Consider the following 25,686-nt stretch of genomic DNA (forward strand, 5'->3'; position numbering starts at 1 on the left):
GGGTGGAGGTGCAAACAAGGGAGGTTGTGGAGGAATGCGCGAGGGGGAGATTCGCAGCTGAGTAAGATAATCAATACTGATGCCTTGCGGATACGACTGATGAGGCAACCTGAAACGGGTCGCCTGGCGCCGCAGCTGCTAACAACGACATCGCCACGTTGACACTATCGTCAAGCGGCACCGCGTCAGACTTCCATCATCTCCGTACCTGACGCACGTGTTCGATCATAGGTCGCACATATCAACGACGAGAATAGGATAGGCACTTAACAGAAGACGCGCACGATGGGCGTTGTGTGAGTAGAATCTCGTTATTCTGTTAATGCCTGGCTCAATGCACCTTGGAGGAAGGTGTATGCTACCTAACACGATGCAAGTCGTTCGACAAGACTTCCAGCGAATACTTCTTAGGTGTCCTTTAGTGCCATCTCGAAGATGGCTATGTCCGACGCTCATTTGGCGACTGAACGCCGGCACGCACTCTACTGTCGATCACTCCTTCCTGACCACCACTGCCACACCGATAGTCTCGAGGAAGCGAACTTCTGCAGACTGCTCAAGACGCTGCTTGAATCCCATATCATCTCCATATCCGACCGAACACACAACCTCAACTCGTTCCAGGTCTGGAAAGTCGGTCTTGGTCAGCTCCCCTAACCAGCTCGCGAGCTTTAACTTGCGGTCCCCGTCATCTGGCCCTGGAGATCTAGGATGAGTGATGACTAGATTTCGAATGCAACGAGGTAGCAGCTGAGACGGGCTGGATCCTGCAGGTCGCTGGAACTTGTGACTATCCACCAAAGCACATTCGGCTATCTGGATCCGCCGGAGCTGTACGTATGACCTGACGTCCAGGCGAATAGTTGAAGTATCGCCGAAATGTACAGGCTCTGCGTACGTGAAGATCAGATTCTCGACTGAACGTCCCCAACTAAGCAATGTCTGTACGACGTGTGGGTGAAATGACCCCGTATTCCCTGAGACTGAATGGCCGATATGGTCTCTATCACTCTGAGGAAATCTGGGGTGGCCCACATCCCACATATACGAACCCAAAGTCAATGTATGGACGTTTGGGAGAAATCCGAGAAAATTTAACGCTCCCCGGAAGTCGACGTCTTGAGGTTCGTCTTCAGCTTCAATTGTGAGAGATGTGATATTGGGTGCTTTGGCGTAAAACTGTGACGGTGTCTCCAACCTCGCCCGGATTCCTACACACAGGGAATGTAGTGTAGGTAATGTAACGACCGGCCAGTCCAGGTAACCATGAGAGAGGTGGATAGATGTAAGCTTCGAAAAGCAGGGTAGACGCACGAGATTTCTTACGGGAGTCGGGAGTCTTCCGAAGACAATCCCCTTGATCCCACCTTTCCAATAAGGAAGGCCATAGTTATCAGGATTGTCCAATTCGGTCATGCAGGTGTAGTCGTCCAAAGCGGTAATGGTCAAAGAACGCAACTCGGTAAGACGAGCAAGGAGATCGCAAGCGAGCTTCTTCTCGTCTACTTCGACTACATAGCTTCCGGGCTTGACCATTAGAGAGACGGGCGACACGCTGGAATACATAAGCTGTGGATACTCGACAGGTAGCGAACGCGGCAGGAACCATAAGTCCTGAACTTTGGTAGCCAGGTGAGGCTTTTGTTTGATGGTCCAGAGAAACACGGCGAGAGCAGACTTGGTGGGACGGTCGAATGTGGACTCGTCATCTGAACTCTCTAAATATTCTGAATTTTGGTCCTCCGGACGAAGGTCGACAAAGCGGTAGAGGACATCCTGCGCAGCCTCTGTGTAGCGCTTCGAGGCGCGTGCCAAAGAACATAGACCCTTGTATCCCAGACTCTCAGCCACTTGTATCATAATCTCGACGGCGCATCTATCGATGTGGCACTTGCCGGGTGTTGGAACGGAGGGGTCTTGCATCGCGAGCATACCGAGTGCGCTGGTAAGACCGGCTTTGTGGGGTGAGATCGCTGATCCTGCGGTATCTGAGGCGGGGTTTGAGAGCGCCATGGCAGTCAATTGGGCGACAGAGACGATGCAGAGTCTGGTGTTGGAAGTCGCTCGGTAGTGGTAAGTGGTGAGAGACGAGGCGCGCTAGCGGTAGCAAACGCGAGAGCATGGCCCAGAAGGGAAAGTGCGGTTGGACACCTTGTTCATCTTCACCACGGGATACGATCGAGGACTTGTGGATATCAAGCAAGAGCCGAAAGACATACATATAACCAGATCAAGTTGAGAAGGGTGTAGTTTCTATTTACAATCTGGGTTGAGTTGAATGGTATCAATGTGGAGAAGTGATTACTTCACCACCGTAGATGTTCCGAAATCATTCCGAGAGAGGAGAGTGTAGCCATGAGCCATATCTGACCAAACCCATCTTTACCGCTTCTTTATGCCGTATCGGATTTCTAGCTCATCGATATGTCGTGAAATATCCTCCAAATCTTCCCTGATTCGAGTCAGAGCGTGAGTTTGGTCGTTAATCTCTTTGATCTCTTCAATCAACTTCTGTTGCTCTTCTATAAGTCCCCGGCGATGCCTGCGAATAGCCAGGATGGTTAGAATAGGCATGTTCCAAGGTTGCATTTCTTTGGTGTTGAAACGTTGAGCGGATTCTTATGAGTCAGTAATGCCTAAGACCAGAGGTCAAGTACTCACTGGTAACGTTGGTGGAGGATAAGGTAAGGAGTAGGAAATACTTCCTAGAAGTAGGTAGCCATTTGTACGTATGAGCGATAGGCGACGAAAAGATCTGTTACAGAGTGTGACTTTGCAAAACTTTTCAGTCTCTCTTTATTGCGCTGCTGCCTACGAAGTATTCAGGGTTCGCGACATGTTAACCATGGTACACAACCACCGGGATTGCAATCAAGACCCTTTACGAACTTCAAGCACGGAAACCAGCACGGAAAAGTCACATCATGAAATCTCTATAAAGACAATGCGTTCATTTCTTAGACATTAGAAACTACCAAATTATTAGGTATTATCCTCAACAATTACTTCTTCCCCCTATTACTGTCCCAAGGAAGGCTTAGTACCCAAGCTGACCCCTAACAGCACCAGCAACAAACTGCGCAGTGTGCGAGTCAGTGAAGAAGCCCTTGGGGTTAGCTACAATCTGCTTAACGTGGAAGCCATCAGCCTGATCCTTCTGGGTAGTCGGGTTGATGACGCCAACGGTGAAGGGACCCTTGAGGCAGCCAACGGAAGTGCGGCGCTCATCTGGGCCGGTAGGGTTGGGGAAGGCCTGTGAGATGTGTGTTAGTAATCGTCTCAAGCATGCGGAATGCAAGAGGAAAAGGGGGTAAACTTACAAGTCTGGGTGGTCCAGCCTTGCCCTTGACAGCCTCGTGGATGTGAGTCGCAGTGAGCGCTGGGGACTGGTAGTCTCCAGTTACACCGCTCAGGGTGATGTTGTAGCAGATGGTGTTCTCAGCGATGTTGATGCCATATTTGAAGAGGCCCTTGGCGCCGGGCTGGCCGGGTGCAGGTGCGCCCGTGTTGGCGATGACCTGGTCGGGTGTGGCCTTGACGACGTATTCGGCGTCGAAGTAGAAGAGCTTCTCGTTCTTCTTCCAGCCGTTGTCCTTAGCGTTCCATTTGGCCTCCAAGTCCTTCTTGCAGTCGGTCTTGTAGTCGTGCTTGCCGGCAGTGGGAGCGGCGAAGGCAAGGGGAGCGGAGATGAGAGCGAGAAGGGCGGGGGTGGTGAAATGCATGGTGGATGTTGTGTAAGTAGCGGAAGCTGTAGGATGGTATGTAGATGTAGTGAGGAGGATGTGAGATGCTGATGAGAAATAAATGAAGCTATCCTGTGCGGTCCTTTATACACATACGGCTCTCCACTTCACCATCAGAGCTCAACTTCGTTTCCCTTCTGCCCTGGTCCGATGACATCGGTGGACGACGCACTGCAAGCATGGATCGGTGGTAAAGACTCTTGGAGATGGACACTGGTGTCTTGGTGAAATCTTCAACGTAGCTTTCGCCAAGTCAACAGTATGATTTGAGATCATTTCCGCCATGGCCGAGCCCGTACATGCGATGTAAGGCGTGACCCGCGGTATGGGTAGTGGTCTTGGTATCTCCATTTTGCTGACAAGAACTTAGACGGAAGGAGTGAACCCCGATGCGAGGCTGCCGTCTGCATGAATCTGGCCAACGAGAGTTGAGCCCATTAGAAACCTAGCATGTGCGCCCAATGAGCACAGCGCTCGAACGAGCCGTAGAAGACGCCGTCCACCGTCTTGGTAACGGAAGATCCCATACTTTTGCAAGGCGAGCTTGCATCCATCAAGCCCACGATCGCCCCCAAGATATCGCCTAGCTATCTTGGTGCGGGTAGAGTAAGATCCGTACTCTTACCCCAGCTCCTGATCGGGCTTACTCCTTCACCAAGTCTTCCTTTTTGAGCCATGATCGACCTACCCGCGTGGCTGTGCTGACGCTGCTTGACAGAAAAGGGACTACGTGCCCAAGGCGCTAGCTTGTGTTGGCCTTAATGTCGACCAAACGTACTCGTAAGGCGCTATCGTTTCCCCAGAGAATTGAAATAGACCTTCGGGTCTCGATTGATCTTGACGTTGGTGTCCGCAGCGGAGAAGTTTAGTGAACTTCTTAGGTACTCTTGGCTGCAGCACCGTAAGTGCCCTGGAAGAATGCCACTCATCACTGAGTTGCCCGATGTGGTGAATCAACGTTGGTCTTCATCGCAATCTGCTGTAATGCCGTGTATGTCTGGTGAACTGTCAGACTTTAGTTGTGATGTTCAGGAAGAAGAAGCTCCCGGTGCTTCCAGCTGACAGAATGACATCACCAGTGGACGAATGCCAAGACCTACCCGATAGCGGCCTGATCTCCGCCTTCCCTCCACACACTTTCCGCGCACTACCGAGTTGTCAAGCCGGGCTCGGGTCCCTAGCAGCACGACGGTTCAAACGCCCAGCCAACGTTGTTTATGGTTTCAAGTAATCACCTCCAAGGAATCAAAAAATACGTCGGCGAGCAGTTTGTTTATGTGTCTATTTCTTGGTACTTTAGGTCCAGCTCGGGCTTGGGATGCTGGGTAACTGAGCCGAGTCATCCGCTACTCTACAAAACCTCCAAATCCGCCTGACTAACGAACCAAGTACCATTGTTAGTATCAATAGTCAAGTTCGTCTGCACCGTCTTTCCTCCCTTCAAACTTCCACTCTCCACCATACCACCAGCGACAGGCCTCTGTAGCCTATTCTCTCCACTCTTGACCGTAAAGTTGGCAATAGGAATTTCCCAGCCGTTGCGCGTAACCACAGTAGGCAGGCCGAAGAAGTTAGCGGTCATCTCGTCGTGGGTGAAGTGCATCTCAAAGTAGCCGCGGTAGTAAAGGTCCTGCCACTGGAGCTCAGCGTTGGAAGACTGGATGATGGAAGAGTAGTTGTTGGCGGTTGCGAGGGTGATGTTCGCGCCGTAGGGGCAGGGGGATGTGACTGCTGAGCCGGCGAACTCGACACCGATGCTGCCGGCGCCGGTGCTGGAGTCGTAGTCCTTCTCGTCGAGCCAGATGAGGTCGCTGACCCATGAAGCGTGGCTGTCACCTGCGAGGAAGATGTTGTTGTTGATGTTGTTGCTGTACAAGTGGTTGAGCGTGCGGTTCTTATTCGATTGGTAACCATCCCATGCATCGTAGTTCAGCGGGTTGTCTTCTCCGTAGGCAGCGGATTGGTTGACGCGCGAGAAGACGATCTGAGATCCGACGATACGCCATGTTGTGCCACGCTCGGAAGACTCGGAAAGACTGCGGTAGAACCAGTTCTCTTGACGGGAGCCCATCAGGGAGCGACCGGCATCGTTGGAGATGTCGTGAACGTAGTCCGTGTTCCAGTAGAGATCGGTGATGGAACGATCATATTGACGGGTATCGAGCATCATCAAGTCGACAAGCTTTCCGATGGAGAACGAACGCCAGATGCGCAGATTATCGTCCATGTCGACTTGACGAATGGGCATCCATTCGAAGTAAGCACGAACAGCGTTCATCTTACGCTGGTCGACTGAGACACCACCGTCGCGGAGGAAAGAGTCTTCAGTGTTGTTGAGTTCAGACATGCCGTCACGGTAAGTGTTGTCCGCAACCTCGTGATCGTCCCAAACAGGAATCCAAGGGAATTGCTCATGGCTAGCAATGAGATCAAGGTCGGTACGGTAAGTTGCGAGCCTCCTTCGGTAGTCGTAAAGAGTGAAGATCTCACGGTCTGGCTGAGGAATGCGGCCAAGCGAGTTGCCCCAGCCGTAATCTCCATTCTTGTATTCATAGATGTAGTCACCGAGATGAACGACGTAATCAACGGAGTCCTGGTTTGATAATTAGCTCGGTAGAAAATATGACCAGTCTCCAGTACGCACCTTGCGAACGGTGTTTCCGTAGGCGTTGAAGAAACCGAATGGGTAGTTTGCACAGCTGTACACGGCAATGCTAACATCGGTGATATCGTCGTCCGCATTTGGCGTGGTCTTTGTACGTCCAAGAGGACTCTTGTTCTCCGAACCGCACACATTGAACTGGTAGTAGTAGTTCGTGTACGGCTTCAAGTTCTTGGCCTCGACCTTGACGGTAAAGTCTACGTCAGAGCTCGTGAACACCTTTCCAGAGTCGACGGTTGTGGAGCAATTCTTGTTGTCGTAGACTTTGTATTCGACACAGACTGGTGCCTTGGAAACCTGGACGTACTTCTCGTTGTCGTGGTCGAAAAGAGGTGCGTAGCCGGTGACCGTGACATTGGACTGCGAATTGTCGCTTTGAGGAGCGACGCGGGTCCAGAGGATGACGCTGTTGGGGTATGGGTCGCCTGAAGCGACGCCATGGGTGAAGTTCAAGCTGGAGGCGGCATAGGTGCTTGCTGGGTCGTTTCTCTTGACAACCTTGTGGATTGAGACACCTAGGGCAGGGTGGTGCTCCGAAGGCGAGCGGTAGTTGATGTTCTTCGACCAGCTAGCGCTGGCGATAGATGCCAATGGCAGCAACGAAAGGTATTGAAGCTTCATATTGACAAACGGCTGCTGGAGGACGCCGATCGAACTTGCCAGCCCAAAGCTACCGGCTCTCCGGGCCTTTTTGTAGCTTTCGAGAGGATTGAGCCATTTTCAAGCTTCAGGATTCCAAGCAAGCTACGCCTGGACGTTTCTGCGTCTCTACTGCGTCATGCCTGCAGGAACAGAAGTTCACGGAACGCAACCCTTCAATCACAGCTCGTGGAGGGACCATGCTGCCATGTCGGTAGCGTTGACACGGGATGGTGGGATTAACGGTAGCGGGGCGAGCATCGCAAGTAGGAAAGTTGAAGATGCAACCTAGTAGTTAGTCGTCATCAGCAGAAATGCAGCAGCTCTGATTTGCTGCGTTCGCGGGCTATAGTTGAGATGCAGTACGGCGCGACGCACATGTCTGGGTGCTCTGCGGCTATTGGTCGCTACGAGCCGATGCGGGTAGCTTGCACTAAAGCGAGAAAGGTTCAGCAATACTTCACTGGGTCGACTTGGATGAATGTAGCAGGTGCATATGTAGATCGGAAACGATAAAAACTGGTGTCTACCGAGGTAACATTTCGATAAGTGATGGTTAGGAGATAAAAGCGGTGTCGAAGGTCGGAGTGGAGAGCTCCGCGAGTTTTCGTTTGGGAGCAGGCAGCCAACATGCTCCGAAGTGATACCGCGCCTTCCTCCATAACTCCTATGCCCGTTTAGACAAGACCAACACCAACAAGAAGAGCATGCACCTTTTGACTGACATTGCCAACTTCTACACAAACAGTTTATAAACCCAATACCCCACATACACAACCACCCCAACAAGCCCCCTCCCCCACCCCGGCAGCTGCTCCTCCGCCTGCCAAAGCACCCACGACTCAATACTCGTCCTCGGCGCCCCAGGCGTAAACAACATAGCATTCTTCGCGCCCTCGGTACGCCGCTGCGCAGCATGCGCATGCCTAAACATTTCCTTCTCATACCTCTCTACATACCGTCCCAGCGCCTCCACCTGATTAACACCCTCGCCGCCGGCGGAGCTAGATGAACTGTACGCAACGATCTGCTCAGTAAGAACTATGGCATCGTAAAACGCCGTGTTAACGCCAATTCCTGCAAATGGCGTCATGACATGCGCTGCGTCGCCTAGGAGCGTGATGCCGGGTCTGTGTGGCCAGGTGAAGCCTACGGGGAGTTGGTAGAGGTTTCTCCATACGAGTCCTGTCTCTGCTTTTTCTACTGCGTCGAGGAGCTGGGGTGACCAATCGTGCAGCTCCTTCCTCAGTACTGATTTCGCTGCTTCGACGTCGTTCTGGGCGTCGAAACCGCATGTTTGGGCAAAATCCTCTGGGTGCTGGCCGTAGTAGGCGACGTAGATGGAGGAGTCGGAGAGTTGTTGTATGGACAGCGATTTTCCGTCGGAGTAGGCGAAGACGCTGCCTCTGTTGACGAAATTGTGTAGGTCTGGTGCAGCGGTCGAGGCGTTGGGTATGTACATTGTCCAGCCGCCTAGACCGGCGTAGTATGGCTTCTCTGATGTTAAGAGGTTGCGTGTTTTGCTGAAAGCGCCGTCGCAACCTACGATCAAGTCGAAGCCGTCTAGCACTTCGCCGTTCGCGAAACACAAACGTAGTCCTGAACTGCTTTCTTCGACGCGCGAGAGCTTGTACCCCCAGCGAACGGTGTCATGAGGTAAGCTCTCCATGAGCATTCTCCTCAGATCTGCACGATCGATTTCTGGTGCGTCTCCTGGGCTCAGCTTCCCGTCTGCTGTTTTTCGTCCACCTCTTCTCAACCATGTCGTGAGGTTTTTGTCGGTGACAAGCAGACTCTCGCCGTCGTAGCGGCCGTACTTTTGGAACTCGTCCCACAGGCCTGCTAGTTTTATTGCAGCGAGACCTGTGTTGGCGCGCAAGTCCAAGGTACCGCCTTGTGAACGGTAATTGATGGAGGCTTCTGCTTCGAAGATGGTGGTGCTGCAGTCACATTGGGTGAGTAACAGGCGTGCGAGCATGCAGCCGCCGGGGCCTGCGCCAATGATTGCGATTTTTGGTGCCATGATTTTGTTACTCTTTGACATAGATCACTGTAGTATTACAGAAAGAGGTTGACGATCAGCGCTGGTCTGGTTCTTTCATCTCCACCTGCAGCTTGGCTGAAGAGCTTCTTAAGGCTTGTTGAAGCTTACCTGTCAGGCCTCCAGTGACGCTGTCGCATTGCGCACCGGGTTAGGTTAGACGATGCTATCGGTGGCTGCCTCGTGTAACGTGGAGTAGGAACGTCAGTTTTCAGAAGCGAGACGAGGAAGAGCGGCCCGCGATACCATCCTCCAAGTCGAGCAAGAAGTGTAGATACCACAATAGCGCGCAAGAAGCCAGAGCAATGTTTTGATCATTGTATGTGCAGTGCGCGAGAGAAGTATGTGCAGAGTAAGACAAAAGTATATACAAGAAGAGGTGCATATGTGCATCTACAAGGTTTCCAATAAACCAAGAGCGGGATGCATCTAGCTCATGCTCAAGCTGTACTCAGTAACAGAGAGCTTCGCCTTGCTACCAGAGAAAGGCTCAGTGCCAGCTCCAACACTTGTCAAGATCTGGCTGCTGGGCATACCATGCTTGCCAGTAACCTCCTTGACAAACTCCATCAAATCGCCATTGAAGCTGTTAATCTGCTTCTCGGCAACAAAGCTGAAAACATTCATCTGGCCGTTCTTGCCATTGTACAACTTCCAGCTGTTGCCAGCCAGGGTGACGGTAGCAATGGGGCTGCCGGTGGCGGAAATGGGACCAGCGCCTCCGAGAGCACCGACCCAGATCATGATTTCGTACTCGGGGTCACCGCCAGCTTTGGAGGAGGTGAAGAGGTCGTAGGAGACGTTTGCGATGAGGTCGTCGCCGGCGTAGGACCATTTCCAGACCGAAGGAAGGGATTTGATGGATGAGAGGGCCTTTTGGGTGATCTTTGTTACGACGTTGGCGTAGGACTTGACGTGTCCAGGGCTAGAGGCGATGTAAGTATGAGTTTGGTGTCAGAGAGAGAGAAGGACATACCCGCCAGCCCAGGACCATGAAGTGTGCCACTTGAGGGTCCTGCCACTGAGACCATCAACGCCGGTGCATTGGGAACCGGATGTGGCGTCGGCTTGGCCCCAGAGGTTGTTGTAGACGGTGTAATCACCGGTCACGGCGCTGTCCCATTGGCCGCAGTAGTCTGCACGCTTCTGGATCGTAGCGGTAGGTACGGCGAGGGCGAGAGATGCCGTGCTGGCGATGAGGAGCGCGCTGAACTTCATGTTGACAGATGGTAGTAGTAGAAAGGAGTGTCGTAGTTTATTTGTTATCTGGACTGTGTATTGTAGACTTGGGAAGATGCAGATCGGCTTTAAGTACAACGTCAGACATCGTACGAGCTAAGAAATGGAAAGAGGAGAACGTGCTCACGGAGTATCTGTGTTCGTAGTCGACCCCGTTGTTTCGAAGGAATGAACATGTCAAGCAAGCTATGCCCAAACGAGACGCTACTCCTCTCAAGGGTGTCCCATGGTCAGGCCGTAGACTTGTCGATCATCCGAGAAAGGTGGGAGGGCCACTTGGCACATTGGTGGATTTGCCTGGTAGTTTAGTATTGATGGAGCTGACGGAAGAACCTCAGAAGCTGATCAGCAGTTAGTTGTCGAAAGACGATGTTCTTCGTGATGTGCATCGATTTTGCGATGCGTCGGGAACGCTCCGCGCGCATGGATCCCTGTCTGTCAAGTCAAGCTTCCCCACAAGTCATTCCGTGCGCCTGAAACATTTCGCCGATGCTTGATGAGGGCAATATAAACGTCGGTGGGACTAAGGAGTAGGGCCACAGTAATTTTCCGACGCTCATGCGGGTCTAGACATGACCTCAGCTTCATGTCTTCTAATCATTTCGGACGAAAGATTCTTCGACTACGAGCGATCTGAGAAATTCCATGTCGGCATCATTGCCGGTATCGCAGAAGGACTTCATCGTCGGCTGGAATTGTAAGCGACAGACAAATACGTATGGCTCGAAAGCGACTCACGGTGCCCATATCGCCCTTCCTGTCGACCTTCCAAGTATTACCCGATTGACGAACCTCGTGCTGAATGTAGAAGGGCTCCGGTTCTGATGTCTTCCAGAAGCCGGTTAGCTTCCTAGTGACTTGCCTCACTGTCTCTCCTACTGCAGGTGTAACGGGTGCATCCAACCAAGGCTGAACATTTTCCCACTTTTTGTCTGGCAAGTCCCATCTACCACCATCGGATGCCTGCATGAGGACATCCACACTGAGCTCTTCGACGTGAGGGAAGTACTGGAGGATCCGGCTAATGGCAACTGAGGCAGCATTGGGCTTCGCTGCCTCACCAGGGTTGACGCGAGCATTCCCGCGTTTATCGATGAACACCTGCGGACCACCATTCCACCAGTCGTATCCGGGCCAGATAGCCAGCCTAAGCTTTTTAGTCCTGCCAATAATTGGAAGTAGTGCGAGGAAACGAGGTGACATCTCTTCGCGCGTTGGGACGTAGTAACCGTGAGCCCCACGTAGCTGGCGCTGGACCTCCACTGTAATACGCAGAGCGTCATCGTCGCAGGCACGCTCTGCTTCTTCGGCAAATTCGGTCCCAAGCCTCTCAGCCACGACATTACTCAAGGGCTGCTCCTCCGAGTCTGGCGTTGTTGGAGTGACCCTTGACAGCAGAAGACGGTGTTCTAGACACTCTTCCCGTAGCTGCCGACACGTTGCTAGGACGTTTGGAGGTGGACGGGAAGGGAGATAGATGCGTGTATCGACATATGTATCCAAGGGTATCTGACGCGATCTGTACAAATGCTGGGTGTCCTCTATCGAAGTCGATGTATAGACGTACTGCGGTAGGATCAGGTAGCCAAGAATCTCGTCGCGCAACTCGCGCGGCAGGGCAAGAAGTGGTGAAGCAGTATTGGAAGATGGCATGGCTTCCATAGTTTGCGAATTGGCGCTGGGCATTGGTAGTTGAGAACGTGAAGGTCGTATGTCTCGCTGGGCAGGCGGTTTATGCTGCAGCCTTGCGGAGCGGATTTCCGCGCTCCGCACGTGGTCTGTGAGGGTGGCGATGGCACGCCTGATTAGAGCAAAGTCCAGTTCCTTTTCTTTCTTACTACTAATTGTCTAATCTTCTCAGGCACAGATTCTCCCAATGGATAATTGGCATTTGACAGATAGATGCCAGGGCGTGCGGATCTATCGACGCCCACGGAGGCACAGGGCAGGAGCAGAAGACAGGGTTATTCACAGTGAACAGCACGGCGCGATGCTGAAAAGAGCTGTAAGCAGTAAAGATGCTATAGCATTAGTAGCACTGAGAGAGGATCTTGCTGCCAGGGGTAATGTCGGCCGTGGCGCAAATGCGGAGACCTGGGGATGGTTCGCAGAGCGGGATGACATCGTGCATGGGCTCGGCGGGGCGCGTTTGCGGCTCCAGCACAAACAACTTCTTGGGCTTGGGCTTGTGAATGAAGCATGCAACACCACCGCATGCCGCCGTGCCGAACCTCACTCTCATCGCGACATGCACACTGATATCTTTGTGTCATCTCACTAATAGACACTCAGGTACAGAAATATCCGCCGGTTCCCAACGGCCTGCCGTCGCGGCTCCATGGGCGCAGTGCTGTATTACCGCTGTACCGCGTGCCCTTCGGAAGCTATCTGGAGTCCCGAGACGTTGTAGATCGCCCAAGAAGCGGTCTGGCTCAGTCACGAGATCATGGCGAACAACGAAGGAAGGCGCAGTATCACCCAAAGGCTGACGCCATGGTGGGCATTGCGCTCGAACGAAGCCGCGCCCCAGGACACGGAAGGTGAGAGTAGCGGAACCCAAACAAACGCTCCTGCCCAGGTACGGCAAACCTCATACGCACCTTCCGCCGTTACGGCACGCCGCACGTGCATGCCGACAGCAACATCTGCTTTTGGCAGGCATGAGGCCATCATTACCCCTTCGCTCCTGCCATATGCTGACGTGCAACAGCCCGCGACCCTCTTTGCTAGCCCTACGCCCTCCCCACGTCCCGAAGCCGCGAACAACCCGCCCAACATATATCAGCCTCTCATTCATCAATACTTCGCAAACCCAGGAGCGACATCTTACCGAGGCTCCTCGTCACGCGGCCGCCCATACAGATACCGCCTCGACCCACGTGGACGGCGAAGGCATCCTCCTTTCGCTCACTCGCTCTACAACCCGACCCCTCAAGCACCAGAAGGTGAAGGCGAAGGCGAAGGCGAAGGCTCAATGTCAGAAGATCCTTACGACCACGAGCTTGCGATGGCCTTGCACTTGGACCTGTTGGAAGACGCCGAGAGGTTTGGAGAACAGGATGCGGGCATATACGATCACAGTGAAAGTGATTCCGGTGATCACTCCCGGCGCGTTCACTTCACCGACGGCGACTGGGACGACGAAGCAGACCGAATTCCAATTGGTACACCAGCTCCCTTTGGAGGCCCCTCGTCACCCGCGAACAATCTCCACCGTCCCTTCAACTACTCACATCACCACACCATGCCCGGCCCTTCGAAGCGCTCGCGCGATAGCTATGAGGGCCCAGAAGGAAAGGCCATCGCACACGTCCTTAACTTCAGGGGTGCCATCAGTGCCATGCTATACAACAGCATCAGCCCCAACCCTCAAGCGAACGATATTTGGCCCGAATGCCGCAGTTCCACAAAACTACCCGCCAAATACTACCTGCTCGACAAGAGCAAACTGCTCGCATCTGATCAGGATCCAAAGCATCCCCCCTCTAAGAAAAGTGGAAAGAAGGCAGTAAAGACTGCAAGGAATGAGGCGTCGCATGACACTCTTCCTAGTCCTTCGGTTGGGCGCCCGAAATGGAAGCTGCCGGTTGAGCTTGTAGAGATGATCGCGGAACACCTCAACCGCGACGACATAAAATCACTGCGTCTTGTAAGCCGCGAGATGAACAAATCGGTCTCGCAGGTCATCTTCCGGACAGTGGTTGTTCCCTTCAATACCGAGATCTACGGCATGCTAGCACAAGAGCACAAGCCTGACTTCAAGGGCAAAAAGCGCGCACGAATCGAGCAACCCAGCTACTTATGGAAGAACGCAAACGGCGATGAAGTGTACAACGGCCATGGCCTCGACGTCTTCCGCGGCTTCGGTACACACATTAGAAAGTTTGGCATGAGCTTTGAAGTCAACGAAGAATCGCTTTCCATGCCGCCCGTCAAGTCACTGACGGAGAAAAAGACAAGCTTTTGGGGTAACTACGACTGGCCACATGAAGAGTATCGTCGCTTCGATACTGTCGCTGGACTCGAGAATGCCGCTGATGAAACACCGCGGATGAAAACAGCATTTTCAGAGCTTAAAAGTGTCAGGGAACTGGCGCTTTCCATTGATAGCGGTCTAGGATGGCTGAACGGACCGGACAGATCTATTCGAGCACGTGTCTTGCAAAAGCCATCTCGCGTCTTTGGGACTGCCAAAGCCATCCCAGATCGTAGAGCCCAGGCCCAACAGGAACTCTGGAATCACATTGAAGCATGCCACCAGAACGCTGGTAGCGATGTTAGACTGGCCACACTATACAGGATGGATGGTCAACTTCCTCTTTCCGAGCTGAAGGATGCCAACAATCTTGCAGATGAGCAACCACAGATGCCCTACTTGGATCCTCAGCTTCTCCATGCTGCTACTCCTTATGAACCCGGCGATCTCCCTGTTCCTAATAGCTTCGAAGACCCGTATGTTCTGGAGCGCTTCGTTTCAACCCCACCACCTTCAGGTACAGGTATTCTGTTCTCATCGATTAAGATGCCATCGGAAGGAGCGCACCTTGTGAACCCTGTCATACCCGCCAAGCTCACCAAAGCGCAGAAAGAATGGCTATTGGAGACTGAGTGGGCCCAACGAGCGTTCATGTCTTCGTACATGCTCTCTATTATCGACAACCCGACCACGTTCGAACACGTACACACGCTGAACATTTCCGGGCTCTCCGATCGTTACCTCCCAATGCTAAATCGATCGGATTTCTGGGACGCACTACCAGAACTCCACAACGTTACTATCATGGTGATCCCATGCTGGCGGACTGTGCAAAAGGACGAGGCCGGCTTCGTTGACGCGCCAAAGATTTGCCCCACGCAAAGCCACGGTATACTATTCGACCTACTCCGCCATCATGTTGCTGGTCGAGCGAACATCCGTCATCTGAAAGTTGGTTTTGTCACTGGAGGCGAACATGCTGAGGGACTATACGCGAGGAACAAACTGCTATTTCCTGCTCCCGTAATGGATATGCGAGGCCGTTCAGAGAATCCTCCTTCTATCCACCCTACGGTGCTGGTCGCGACTGACGCAGCTCTTGTGAAGGCAGGTTTGCTCCAATTCCCTCATGTAGAACAACTCGTGCTTAACAACTGCTGGATTACGCCACCAGCTTTGCGCGAATTCGTCAAGATGCACGATCGGTACAAGCTGCAGACTTTGGTATTGGATTCGGTGTCACTGACGGGCGTGCTGCGTCCTAACGCCAACCCACACCCGCAACCAGCGGCATTTCACAATATAATGCCGCCTCATCTTCCGGTAGGTGCACTATTTGGCGCTGTCGGTGCCCAAGGTCCGCAATTAGTGCCAAATCAGCAGCAGTTCCTTCAGGCTTATATCCAGACGCTTCAAACGCAACTTCAACACCTACAGGCCCACGCTGGAGGTTTTCAAAACAACAATATAGCGGCCTTACATAACCAACTGCAACAGCAGATCGGACAGGTGCCCAACAACCCAGGACAACAGCCACATAATCAAGCTCAACCTCAAGGTCAAGGACAAGCACCAGCTCAAGTTCAACCCCAAGGTCAACCCCAAGCTCCGGTGCAGCCACAGGCGCAGCCAAACCAGCAGGTTCAGGCAATTGCTCAACAGCATATCAATTTCGCCACTGTGGCCCAGCTCGCTCAACAGGTCCATCAATTGCAAACGCAGTTGATTCTGGGACAGCAGCCTCAACCTCTTCCTGCATTAGCAAACAATCCAGCTCCAGGTGACGCCCAGTCTGTACTCAAGGCACAGCCCCGTGAAGGCTCTTGGATGGACATCATTGATCAGATCTCACCCGGCACCAATCTCTCCGATTTTGGATCTGAGCATTCCAAGGCCGACGGCGAGCGCACTACCTCACTGCGAACAATCGAGTTTGTTTCATGCGGTTATGCTAAGCTGTCCAGCTCATCCTTTGATCAAGCTGATGTCGATCCTCTTGGCATGGCTGCTCACTGGCGCAACCAGATGCTTAGCAAGCGTATTGTCGCTCTTGCGCCTGCTATGCTGAGCGCCAAGTGGAGCCACCTGGGTGACATTGTGCAAGATATCGATCCTTCTGAGCTGGCTGCACTGGATGCGGCCTGGGACTTGCGAACCGGCTGGGAAGACGCTGAAGCAGCTCGCGCCGCAGAGTTTGATGGCATGCTTGCTGGTGGTACAGGGCGTTTTACAGGCACCATACGGCATTCGGATAGGGTGGCTGACGAGGCTTCTGCGAGTTAGTGGAATGCTTTTGAACGCTCTGATCTCATTGCGTGTATGCTGACATGACACCTAGATGTTTCTGAACTTTCGTCCCGGTTTCAGCGGCTTGGTATGTGATGGGATTACTGATGAAGCTGTAAGATACTACAGGTGGGGTACTTGTCTGGAATCTAGGGTGTGCTGTCAGCGGACTATGCCACTTGTTCGAATGTGTTTACTAGCGGCATGGGTCTTGTACATCAGGTGTCAGCCGTGCGACAAGAGTTTGTCTTGATTAGACAGGGCTCTGTGTACAGCGGCTTCAGTTGACCATGTACAGTAAAGGGTATACATGTAAAATACCAAACTTAATTCATGATCGACTTCTCTCTGGGTGCACTAGCAAGCGGGGCTAGAATAGCTTCACATTTCTCTCGGCACTGAAGTGAATGGCATGTTACGCCTTGAAATCTAGGCCTTTGTATGCTTTGGTGAAAGGGGTCAAAGAAGTCTACATTAACACTATACCATGTGTTCCCAAGTCCATCACGCAACCGAAACACTATAGTGGCTCTCCCCTTTTCTCCAATCCGTAAGGTCGCAATTACACCTCGCCTAACACACCCTCAATACATCAACGACCATGTCATTCCAAATTCACGTCATCGCGGACATCAAACCCACACAAACCGGACCGGATCCACGTCCAACCACCGAGTCCTGGGAGCAATACATGACACGTTTAGGTCTTCCGTCTAACGCGAAGCCGCTAGACTTTCCTGATGAAGCGGCGAGGTATGATACTAGTGTTACTGTTGCGGAGGACTACGCTGCGCATTTGAAAGCTCAGAGGGAGATGTTGAGGGAGAGGGCGGCGAGGGCTAGGGCGAAGGCGGTGAGGGAGAAGATGGAGATGGAGGAGAGGGAAAGGCTAGAGGCTGAGGCGGAAGAAGCGAGGGTGCGGAGGTATGAGGAAGAGGGAGAAGAAGAAGAAGAAGAAGAAGGGGACGCAGATGCAGAAGGGGCGAATAAAGGCAGTGGTACTATTGTCGCGGATAGGGAGGGTAATGAGGTGTCGAAGCGACGGAATGTCTTTGGTAGGCTGAAGTCGTATCTTGGACGGAGGGTATTTGGGAAATGTAGGAAGGGAGCTTGAGGGTCTAAGTCACCAGATGAGACACTTTCGATATGTCGCAGGATCAGTGAACAGTTTATTGTACTTTGAGATGTCTTAACATTTGGTCTATGTGCTGAACACATACTAAAGACTTGCTTCCTTTGTAAAGTAAGACAATATTGACGCTTTGAACTTACATGCGATGTTTATTTATAACGTATGATCTACCATCACAGCAACACCATCATCAGCACACATCAACCATCGCCATCGCCATCCTTCTTCCACTTCCCAAAACACCAACACACCCACCTCACCATGACATCCTCCTCCCTATCCTCCTTCCCCCTAGCCTTATTCACCACAGACCTCATCTCCCACCTCGCCACCCTCACCAACAGCGCCCTCGACGGCATCGTCGCCACCTTGTTCACCTACTACACCCACCACGCCGACACAGAAGTCCAAGACCTCCACAGAACCATGTCTTCACTCCAGGCAGACAAGACAGAACTACGCCACCAACTTCTGCAACACCAAATCCAGAACGGGCATGCCATCTCTGAGCTTCGGGCAGAGAAAATGGAGTTGAGCCAACAGGTTCAGGTGCTCCAGGCGCAGCTTCAAACAGAAGATTGGACAAGGATTTCGGAGCTGAGAGAAGAGATGGAAGGGTTACGGGGGGAGCTGAGGGAACGCGATGGGAGGATTGTGGGGCTGGAGGAGAAGTATGACCGGCTTGCGAGAGAACGGCGCGGAAAGGTTTGGGGTGTGGTACGCAGCGGGCTGTGTTTGGGGATGTAGGGGGAGGAGCATGTGGATAATCCAAGGGTGATGTTATAGCTGGGGTGGAAGTCAGGAAATAGATTCATGTTGTATCTAGTCTATCTCTATTCTTCAACCAACATGTCAACAGTCTATACCGCCACTACCCTCATTTCTCCTCAAACTGTATCCACCCTTCACACAACTAACTACTCATAACCCGCGGGCTCAGTCTTAACCGGAAAAGCCGGCTCATCCAACCTTGTCGCACAAGCCGCCTTCCAATTCTTCGGCGTATACTTATCCACAATAGCCTTAAACGCGTCCAGCGTGCAGAAACTAGTATCGCCGTCTAGATGCTTGCCCGGTGCTTTGCAACCCGGTATCTCCATGACTTTGTCGTTGTACCGGAGACGGACGTAGTAGTCGTTTAGTTGGTCGCGTTGTGCGGTGGTGAGATCGGTGATGGGCTTGCGGGCTATGCCTTCGGGGGTGAGGCTGGTATCTGAAGTGGTTTTTGTGCTGCCGAAGAGGGAGGACCACCAGCTTTGGGTTTTGAGAGTGGGGGTTTGCTCTGTGGGGGCGACAGGAGGGTTTGTAATGGCATTGGGGTTTCGCTTGCGGAACATTTCGACGGCGATGTGCGAGGTGAATGGGGGCCATTTCTCGCCGTTGAAGGCACCGAGCGAGGTCAGGACACCGGCTAGGGTAGTATCGTGGCATCCTGACATGGCGAAGCGGATGTTGGTTTCGCCGCCTCGTCCTTTGCCTAGTTTGCCGTCTACGCCGCCGACTTCGACGATGCCGGAGTTGCCGTTGCGCTCGACGCTGCCGACCATTCGGGAGGTGATGTCGCCCATTAGGCCGCCGATACCGAGCATACGGTACTCGGAGGACTCAGTGTAGCCTGCGTACCATTCCTCGACCGCGATCTTATCGATAATGGCACGGGCTTTGGGGTCGTAGAATTCCTTGGGAAGCTTGGTCTCCGGACCGTGTGCGTCGGTGGCGTTGAGAGTGTCCATAATACCGGAAAGCCTAGGGTGAGAGTCCACCGCTACTTTTTGCTCTCCTGGCATCCATTTCGAAAGCACCTTGGTGAGGTAGCGCATGTCATCGGTGTCGTTCCAACGCTCGGCTGCACGTTGCGCGAATGCTCGGCTCAATTGAGCGAAACGTCTACAGCTTGCGTCGTTAGGGAAGAGCGTTTCATCAGCCGGGGTTCGGGTGATGATTGTTGGTGGAGGGAAGTCTGCAGTTCGTGCGGATGGTGGGTAGAAGCCCCAGAAGGCTTGTTGAAGAGACTCTAGAGCGCGTGGAATAGGCGTTGCGCGTAGATAGATCATGTCACTGTCGGAGATGAGCTCGGGCATGAACTTGAGCTGGTTCACGTAGAGATGACGAAGGCGCTCTCCTAGGGCTAGAGTTGTTTCACGGCCCTTGTCTGTGAGTTCACCGGGTTGACATATGGCATCGAATTCGCCTTTAGGTCCTGATGCGATGACTAGTTGTTGTTAGTGGCCGTCTGGGGTAAATGAGCGAATTTGGTACCGGGCCCATCATCCATGCCAAAAGTCTCAAGACGACGGCGATATTTCAGCTGATCCCATTTCGAAAAGTCCTTCGTGTTCAGTATTATACTGGTAAGTTGTCGGGCGGAGTTGCAGTAGGGCCAATCTTCTCGAGTCAGAAACCTCTCGATCAGCTCGTGAGAGATGTCTTACAAGGTGGCAGTCCAGTCTGATAATGTTAGTAATGGCATTGTAGTGCACGGACTAGGATGCCTACATTTTGGAAGCGCGGAGATACAGGGCTTCTTTCGCCTATGTGTAGACGTCAGTACATGAGCTTACTAACATGTGGGTGAGACATCGCTGTTACCCACCATGGCGAAGTAACTGGTATTTTAGTTAGTGGTGGTACAAGGAGAAGCTATGACATTGGTGCTCACAATCTGTACGAGCTGCAACTCAAGCTCTTTCGGATAAAGCTTATCGAGCTCGTCCTGCGAATAGAACTGCCGTGGGATCAGGGTCGTCATCGTATGTTTTATCAATCACACTGAGGCTCGGAGATGAAAATAGATCTATAATTATAGCTCTTCCGCTATGCAGAGCATGAACAATGAGGTTGAGGTGGCCTGGAAGGTTTCTGGAGAAAGCCCGCAGTCACGTGAAGCGTGTGGACGTCATGGCGTCTCATTGGCCGGAGGTATTCCGCACAGCATCGCGACACCTGCACGCGATTTGTGGCTGCACGCATTTCTGTACAACAATCCAAGCGGGACGGTATACTGGACTTGGGGGCGTTCTTTGATTCGACAGTACCGCGCAAATGAGGGCTTGAAAAGCGATTGTTAGTGTGCAAACTCATACGCCAAAAAAGTTTCGATCTCACCAGCTAACCATCGTCGCCAGCGTTCACACCCCTCCACCCCCTTCAGGCTCGCCACAGCATTATGCTAAACGCATACGTATGTCGACAGTGCCGGACACGTCTGGCCCGACGCATTGCCCCCGTGCGACGCCCTCAATGGCAACCTAGGGCCACGATCGTTTCGCTGGCCGGCCGAAAGCCACACGATGCTGCCGAACCGCCAAATGAAGAAGCATCTACGCAAAATAGAGATGAGGGAGACGGCACACAGGAAACGAATCGCAACGGGCTAAATATACGATTTACGAGCGCACCCGACGGGCCACCTCCCCGTAGCCAACAATCACCCGGCCGATACTCCAGACTCATCTATAACGAAACAAATCAAGGCTCAACGTATGGTGGTGGTGAAGAGGAACCTGCATACGTCGATGCAGTACAGAACGGATCGTCTGGAATGGGCACAGCTTTTGCTGATCCAGTGCTCGACGCTCTCCGCTACGGCAAGATCAATGGAGCCTGGAAAGCGTTTGAGAGCATCTATACTTCACGCGACTGCAAAGCCTTGACGGAGCCAACAGATCGCGATGCGCAGCTGTTAAGTGAAGACCGGGTATTTGCGAAACTCCTCAGAGCTGTCTCGAGTACCTTCTGCGCAGCCAGCCCGGGTTTGAAGGTTACACCAACTGCAGTACTTCTCAAATATGCGCAGCTTGGCATTGCTCGGAAGGAGTACTGGGTCAGACCGACGATAGGTTATTTAACGTATGAAATCATACGTGCTGTGAACTCCCCTTCTGGATCGGCAAAAGACATCCCTTCACTAGTCACGGAGTTACTGTCTGTATGGCGACTGTTCTTCCAATGCATGGGGCCAGGGAGCAGTACAATAGAGTCTGTCAGTGCTGAATGGCACTTACCACCTGTCGACACGATTCCGGATATGCTTGACCAGAGACAGTTTAACATGCGCTTGCAAGGCTACATTCCCAACTACGTCGCTAGTCCTGCCTTGGCTTTTTGTGCTGTTTATTTCTACGGTATCTCGGACGCACTGGATCCAAAGACACAAAAGGAAGCCGCTCCCTTTCTAGCCTTCCTTAGACAGCTACTTGCCGGCTCATTTGTAGACTCAGTATTGAAACACACAGAAACCCCGGACTTTAAGAAACTACCAGAAGATGTCCAGATCACGATTATGGAGGAAATCAATGACGCTCCACGAAAAGCCCTAGTAGCTCTTGGAAAAGCCGGCGAGACACTTGGTCCAGATAATACAGGCGACGAGTACACCAACTTGGAATCATTCTACATGACCAGGATAGCGCGTGCTGTGTCAAGCAAAAGCTCGGCAGCCGCGCTGGACAGCATGTGGCGAGAGACTGAGAAGACATACGCCACGCAGGACAAGACTATACCCCCCGCTATATACAACGCCTTTCTTTCTGGGTACATGACTGTTCTCAGCCCACAGCGCTCCGTCGAGGTCTGGAACCACATGATCGCTCACAAGGTCGAGCCAAATATGCACTCCTGGGTTGCACTTTTGGAAGGATGCGCAAAGGCAAGGGATCTTGATGGCCTCAACGCAATGTGGCAGCGCATGCTAAGAGCTGGTCTAGAGCCAAGCAACTATGCTTGGACGGCCCGCATCAACGGCCTGATGTCCCTAAAACAGGTCAACGAAGCCTTTGTCGCTCTGGACGATATGGGCAAACGCTGGGTTGCAGCCGAGCACGCTCTCGCCAACTCTCAGAAGCAGACCAAAGGACAAAAGGGCCCCAAAAAGGCCCAATCGTCCAGCAAAGCAGTGAACCCATGCACAAAGCCTTCTATCGAGGTCATCAACGGCGCCATATCCGCCATTGTACAAAACCGTAGCGAGAGAATGCACCACCAGAAGAAAGTAGAGTTAGTCCAGAAACTACTCACCTGGTCGAGAAACTTCCAAATCAAGCCCGACGCCATCACATACAACTCTCTCGTGCAGCTCTACCTAAGAGCAGGCGACCGGAGCACCGCCTTCAAGATCCTCGCCCAGATGGAAAAAGACGGACTGGAAGGCGACGCAGCCACACACACGATGCTCATCAGCGCCGCCTTCGACAACCAAGTCTTCGACAACCTCACCCCAACCCAACAAACCGAACGCATCCTCAAGATCCTAAACGACCTCGAAGCCAACGGCCTCAAAATGAACGACTACATCTACGCCACAGCCATCGACCGTCTCCTGAAGAAATACTCAAATTTCCACGCCATGCGCGCCGTCATGGAACACATGACAAGCCGCAAATTTGTACCTAGTGTACATGTTTATACGTCGCTTATAACACACTACTTCCAGTCTGACCCCCCCAACATCGCCGGCGTCGACGACATCGTCCTCCGCCTCTTCAGCGCCCCGCGCATGCCCAGCGACCGCGTCCTCTTCGACCGCTTGCTAGAAGGCTATGCGTCCTTTGGCGAGGTGGGCAAGATGATGAGCGTGCTCACGCGCATGTCAAAGAAACAGAATCTGCCTGGTTGGGGCGCCATGGCCGCTGTTGTGCGTGCGCTCGCGCAAGATGGCGATTACGAGCGTGCGCGCGCGATTGTGAGGGATGTGGCGCGTGGGGAGGGTGTAGCGCGAGGGGGTATCATGGGGGATCGGAAGGGAGAGGCGTTTTTCGTGAGGACGATTCGCGAGTTGGGGTTGGCGGGGGAGATGGATGGAGGGGAGTTTATGGGGGGTGAGGGGAGGGGAGTGGGGGATTTTGAGGGGGGTATGATGGGCCAGCAGCAGCAGCAGCAGTATCAGCAGCCGCCTGTCATGGAGTATAGTCACGATGGTACGACCACTGGACTTGAGCGCGAGCCTGGTAGCGTGGATGAGGAGGATGTTCATGGCTTCCTTCGGGATGAGCCTGAGCAGGGTGAGAAGAGGATATAGAAAGCCTCGGATGCTATGTACAATGATGTATCAATGACACTTTGCCGACAACTATCCTCTTCTCTTTTGGTCGAGGTGGTAATGACCCAGCACCAATATGTTCTCTGAAGAACACGAACTACAGCTTGCTATACGCTACGTCGTTGAATCGACTTCAGTCATCCGCCATTCATGGCATCGGTTGGCGACTACGCCTACTGTACCAGTCCACAGTCCAAGCTAATCCAAACCCCCCAGACTCACATGATTCAAGAGAGCGATTAGGTTTACAAGTGAGGCCCTGATAGTAGATAGCTATCACTGTCCACGATAGCGCCTTATGCGAAACGCCTTACTTGATATCCTCACGACGCCCGCCTCCAGCCCAGCCCAGCTCCCACATCGTCTGTCCCTGAAACGCGTAGAGTGCAACAAGCTCACCCAAGACCAGCGATCATGGAGAAACCCAAGTGAGGCTTGCACGGAGCTGTGAGTTGTCAAAACCCTACGGCACGGCAAGAGCATCGACCGCCAGTTCAAAGACGACACGAGACGCGCGTCGCGTCAAAGCCGTCTCGAAGGCCTTTCACATTTCACATCTAGTAGGGAGTAGCAGCGCTTCCAGTAATGGGAAAGTGAATGTGGCATTACTGGATTTCGGGGTCGAAGACCGTGAAACAGCAGTGTGTGTGTTCTGTGGCTCCATGGGTAAGAGTTCAGCCAGATGATGGGTCAGGGTCTGAGGGTTCTGGACACTAGACCCCTTTTTACGGTTTGAGGCGGGCCGATTAGCGGTCGCCAATGTCTTTCCGTGGTTTATGCGTCAGGGTCGCTGGGAGAGACGGGCTGAGACGGAAGTGAGCGGTTGTGGATAATGGCATGATGGGTCTGTTTGACTCCGACGCTGGTGCGCTGCGGCCGGGGCGGACGGGCGGCTTGCGGTTCGCTGGGTATAGGGAATAGAACGTGCGACTAGATTGCTGCGGCCTCTGGATCATGGTATTGAGTGATTAGGAGATTCTGGATGCAAAAAAGTGTGTCTATGTGTACGCGGCCTTTGGAGAGGGGTACAGAGAGCGCCAAAGATGGTACACAGAGATGTGTTGGCAGGGTCGATCTTTCAAGTCTGCAGTTGAATGCTTCTGAAGTTCGATGGCTGTAGTAAGTCTATGGTAAGTGTATAAGGCCGGCCAAGTGATTGTCAGCCTGCCAATGCTACGCATGACAAAGACGTGTAGGCATGGCCTTGTTCTAGAGACCGGTGTAAGCCCGCGTGTAGTACTGTCACCAAGTCTCCAGCTGCATCACTTGCAATTGTCTCTCCCAATTTGAGGTTGAAATTTCCTCTGCGTGCTGATGACGCGTCCCATGCTCAGCCTTGCTCCAGTGCGAAAATCGTGCAGCTGCTGGAGACTGGCGCAGTAAACGTTCCCACGAGTTTTCAAGAGGTTGGCCGATAATCGGTATCGTGTAAACTGGCTTTGCCTGTACCTGCGATGCAGATCTGATAGGTAGGGCTTATCCTCATCTTAGCATGGGTTGCTGGCTACGCTGGAGGGATGAGCTGGTTTTGATTGGGCGGCAGGACCCGCGCGGGCATGAAGCAGTGACAGCTGTGACGTCTTAAGTCGTTGTTGACTCAAGACGGGTGTTTCAAGATTCAAAGGTCTCATGGCCAGTGGAATCGGGGAAGCTGGTCGGGTCAAGTCACTCCATGGCACTGGGACGGAGATTGCCGGACTAAAGACCGACTCCGCTCAGAGGACGGGACCATGTAGATCAGAATTTGCGGCTGGCGCTGACAGACTTGACAGGTGAGCTCGCAAAGCTGGCATAATGCGGTAGATGTGGATGTGGACTTGTCGCTGCACTGGGCGCGGCAGGTTGTCCGGAGAGGCGTTCATGCTGAGCGTCGGCGTAGACGCCAGATGGCCTTGATGGCTGGTGGTGCTGCGGAATGTGAGCAAGTGCTG

At 52.9% G+C, this 25,686-nt stretch overlaps 10 protein-coding genes across 10 annotated transcripts; 3 read left to right on the forward strand and 7 right to left on the reverse strand.

Moving 5' to 3' along the window:
• Positions 1-492: 492 nt before the first annotated feature.
• J4E85_005005 (uncharacterized protein) lies at positions 493-2,013 on the reverse strand (the record flags this gene model as incomplete). Its single annotated transcript, XM_051469255.1, has 2 exons — positions 493-692; positions 1,368-2,013. 2 exons carry the CDS (start codon positions 2,011-2,013, stop codon positions 493-495), a joined length of 846 nt encoding a protein of 281 aa, XP_051327470.1.
• Positions 2,014-3,037: 1,024 nt separating this feature from the next.
• On the reverse strand, positions 3,038-3,722 carry J4E85_005006 (uncharacterized protein; the record flags this gene model as incomplete). The annotated part of the gene is made up of 2 exons (XM_051469256.1): positions 3,038-3,253; positions 3,321-3,722. The coding sequence occupies 2 exons, from the start codon at positions 3,720-3,722 to the stop codon at positions 3,038-3,040; spliced, it is 618 nt and encodes a 205-aa protein (XP_051327471.1).
• Positions 3,723-5,094: 1,372 nt separating this feature from the next.
• On the reverse strand, positions 5,095-7,026 carry J4E85_005007 (uncharacterized protein; the record flags this gene model as incomplete). The annotated part of the gene is made up of 2 exons (XM_051469257.1): positions 5,095-6,336; positions 6,388-7,026. 2 exons carry the CDS (start codon positions 7,024-7,026, stop codon positions 5,095-5,097), a joined length of 1,881 nt encoding a protein of 626 aa, XP_051327472.1.
• Positions 7,027-7,780: 754 nt separating this feature from the next.
• Positions 7,781-9,067, reverse strand: J4E85_005008 (uncharacterized protein; the record flags this gene model as incomplete). Its single annotated transcript, XM_051469258.1, has 1 exon — positions 7,781-9,067. The coding sequence occupies one exon, from the start codon at positions 9,065-9,067 to the stop codon at positions 7,781-7,783; it is 1,287 nt and encodes a 428-aa protein (XP_051327473.1).
• Positions 9,068-9,514: 447 nt separating this feature from the next.
• On the reverse strand, positions 9,515-10,303 carry J4E85_005009 (uncharacterized protein; the record flags this gene model as incomplete). Its single annotated transcript, XM_051469259.1, has 2 exons — positions 9,515-10,010; positions 10,062-10,303. 2 exons carry the CDS (start codon positions 10,301-10,303, stop codon positions 9,515-9,517), a joined length of 738 nt encoding a protein of 245 aa, XP_051327474.1.
• Positions 10,304-10,917: 614 nt separating this feature from the next.
• On the reverse strand, positions 10,918-11,986 carry J4E85_005010 (uncharacterized protein; the record flags this gene model as incomplete). Its single annotated transcript, XM_051469260.1, has 2 exons — positions 10,918-11,013; positions 11,063-11,986. 2 exons carry the CDS (start codon positions 11,984-11,986, stop codon positions 10,918-10,920), a joined length of 1,020 nt encoding a protein of 339 aa, XP_051327475.1.
• Positions 11,987-12,770: 784 nt separating this feature from the next.
• Positions 12,771-16,583, forward strand: J4E85_005011 (uncharacterized protein; the record flags this gene model as incomplete). The annotated part of the gene is made up of 3 exons (XM_051469261.1): positions 12,771-15,623; positions 15,826-15,894; positions 15,918-16,583. The coding sequence occupies 3 exons, from the start codon at positions 12,771-12,773 to the stop codon at positions 16,581-16,583; spliced, it is 3,588 nt and encodes a 1,195-aa protein (XP_051327476.1).
• Positions 16,584-17,187: 604 nt separating this feature from the next.
• J4E85_005012 (uncharacterized protein) lies at positions 17,188-18,465 on the forward strand (the record flags this gene model as incomplete). Its single annotated transcript, XM_051469262.1, has 2 exons — positions 17,188-17,641; positions 18,029-18,465. 2 exons carry the CDS (start codon positions 17,188-17,190, stop codon positions 18,463-18,465), a joined length of 891 nt encoding a protein of 296 aa, XP_051327477.1.
• Positions 18,466-18,635: 170 nt separating this feature from the next.
• On the reverse strand, positions 18,636-20,467 carry J4E85_005013 (uncharacterized protein; the record flags this gene model as incomplete). The annotated part of the gene is made up of 5 exons (XM_051469263.1): positions 18,636-19,930; positions 19,978-20,103; positions 20,199-20,249; positions 20,312-20,324; positions 20,378-20,467. The coding sequence occupies 5 exons, from the start codon at positions 20,465-20,467 to the stop codon at positions 18,636-18,638; spliced, it is 1,575 nt and encodes a 524-aa protein (XP_051327478.1).
• Positions 20,468-20,884: 417 nt separating this feature from the next.
• Positions 20,885-23,734, forward strand: J4E85_005014 (uncharacterized protein; the record flags this gene model as incomplete). Its single annotated transcript, XM_051469264.1, is given in 2 exon segments — positions 20,885-20,899; positions 20,912-23,734. The coding sequence occupies 2 exon segments, from the start codon at positions 20,885-20,887 to the stop codon at positions 23,732-23,734; spliced, it is 2,838 nt and encodes a 945-aa protein (XP_051327479.1).
• Positions 23,735-25,686: the final 1,952 nt, after the last annotated feature.

The sequence above is a fragment of the Alternaria conjuncta genome, assembly GCF_024043145.1.
Source record: "Alternaria conjuncta strain BMP 0040 chromosome Unknown scaffold_6, whole genome shotgun sequence".
NCBI lineage: Eukaryota > Fungi > Ascomycota > Dothideomycetes > Pleosporales > Pleosporaceae > Alternaria > Alternaria conjuncta.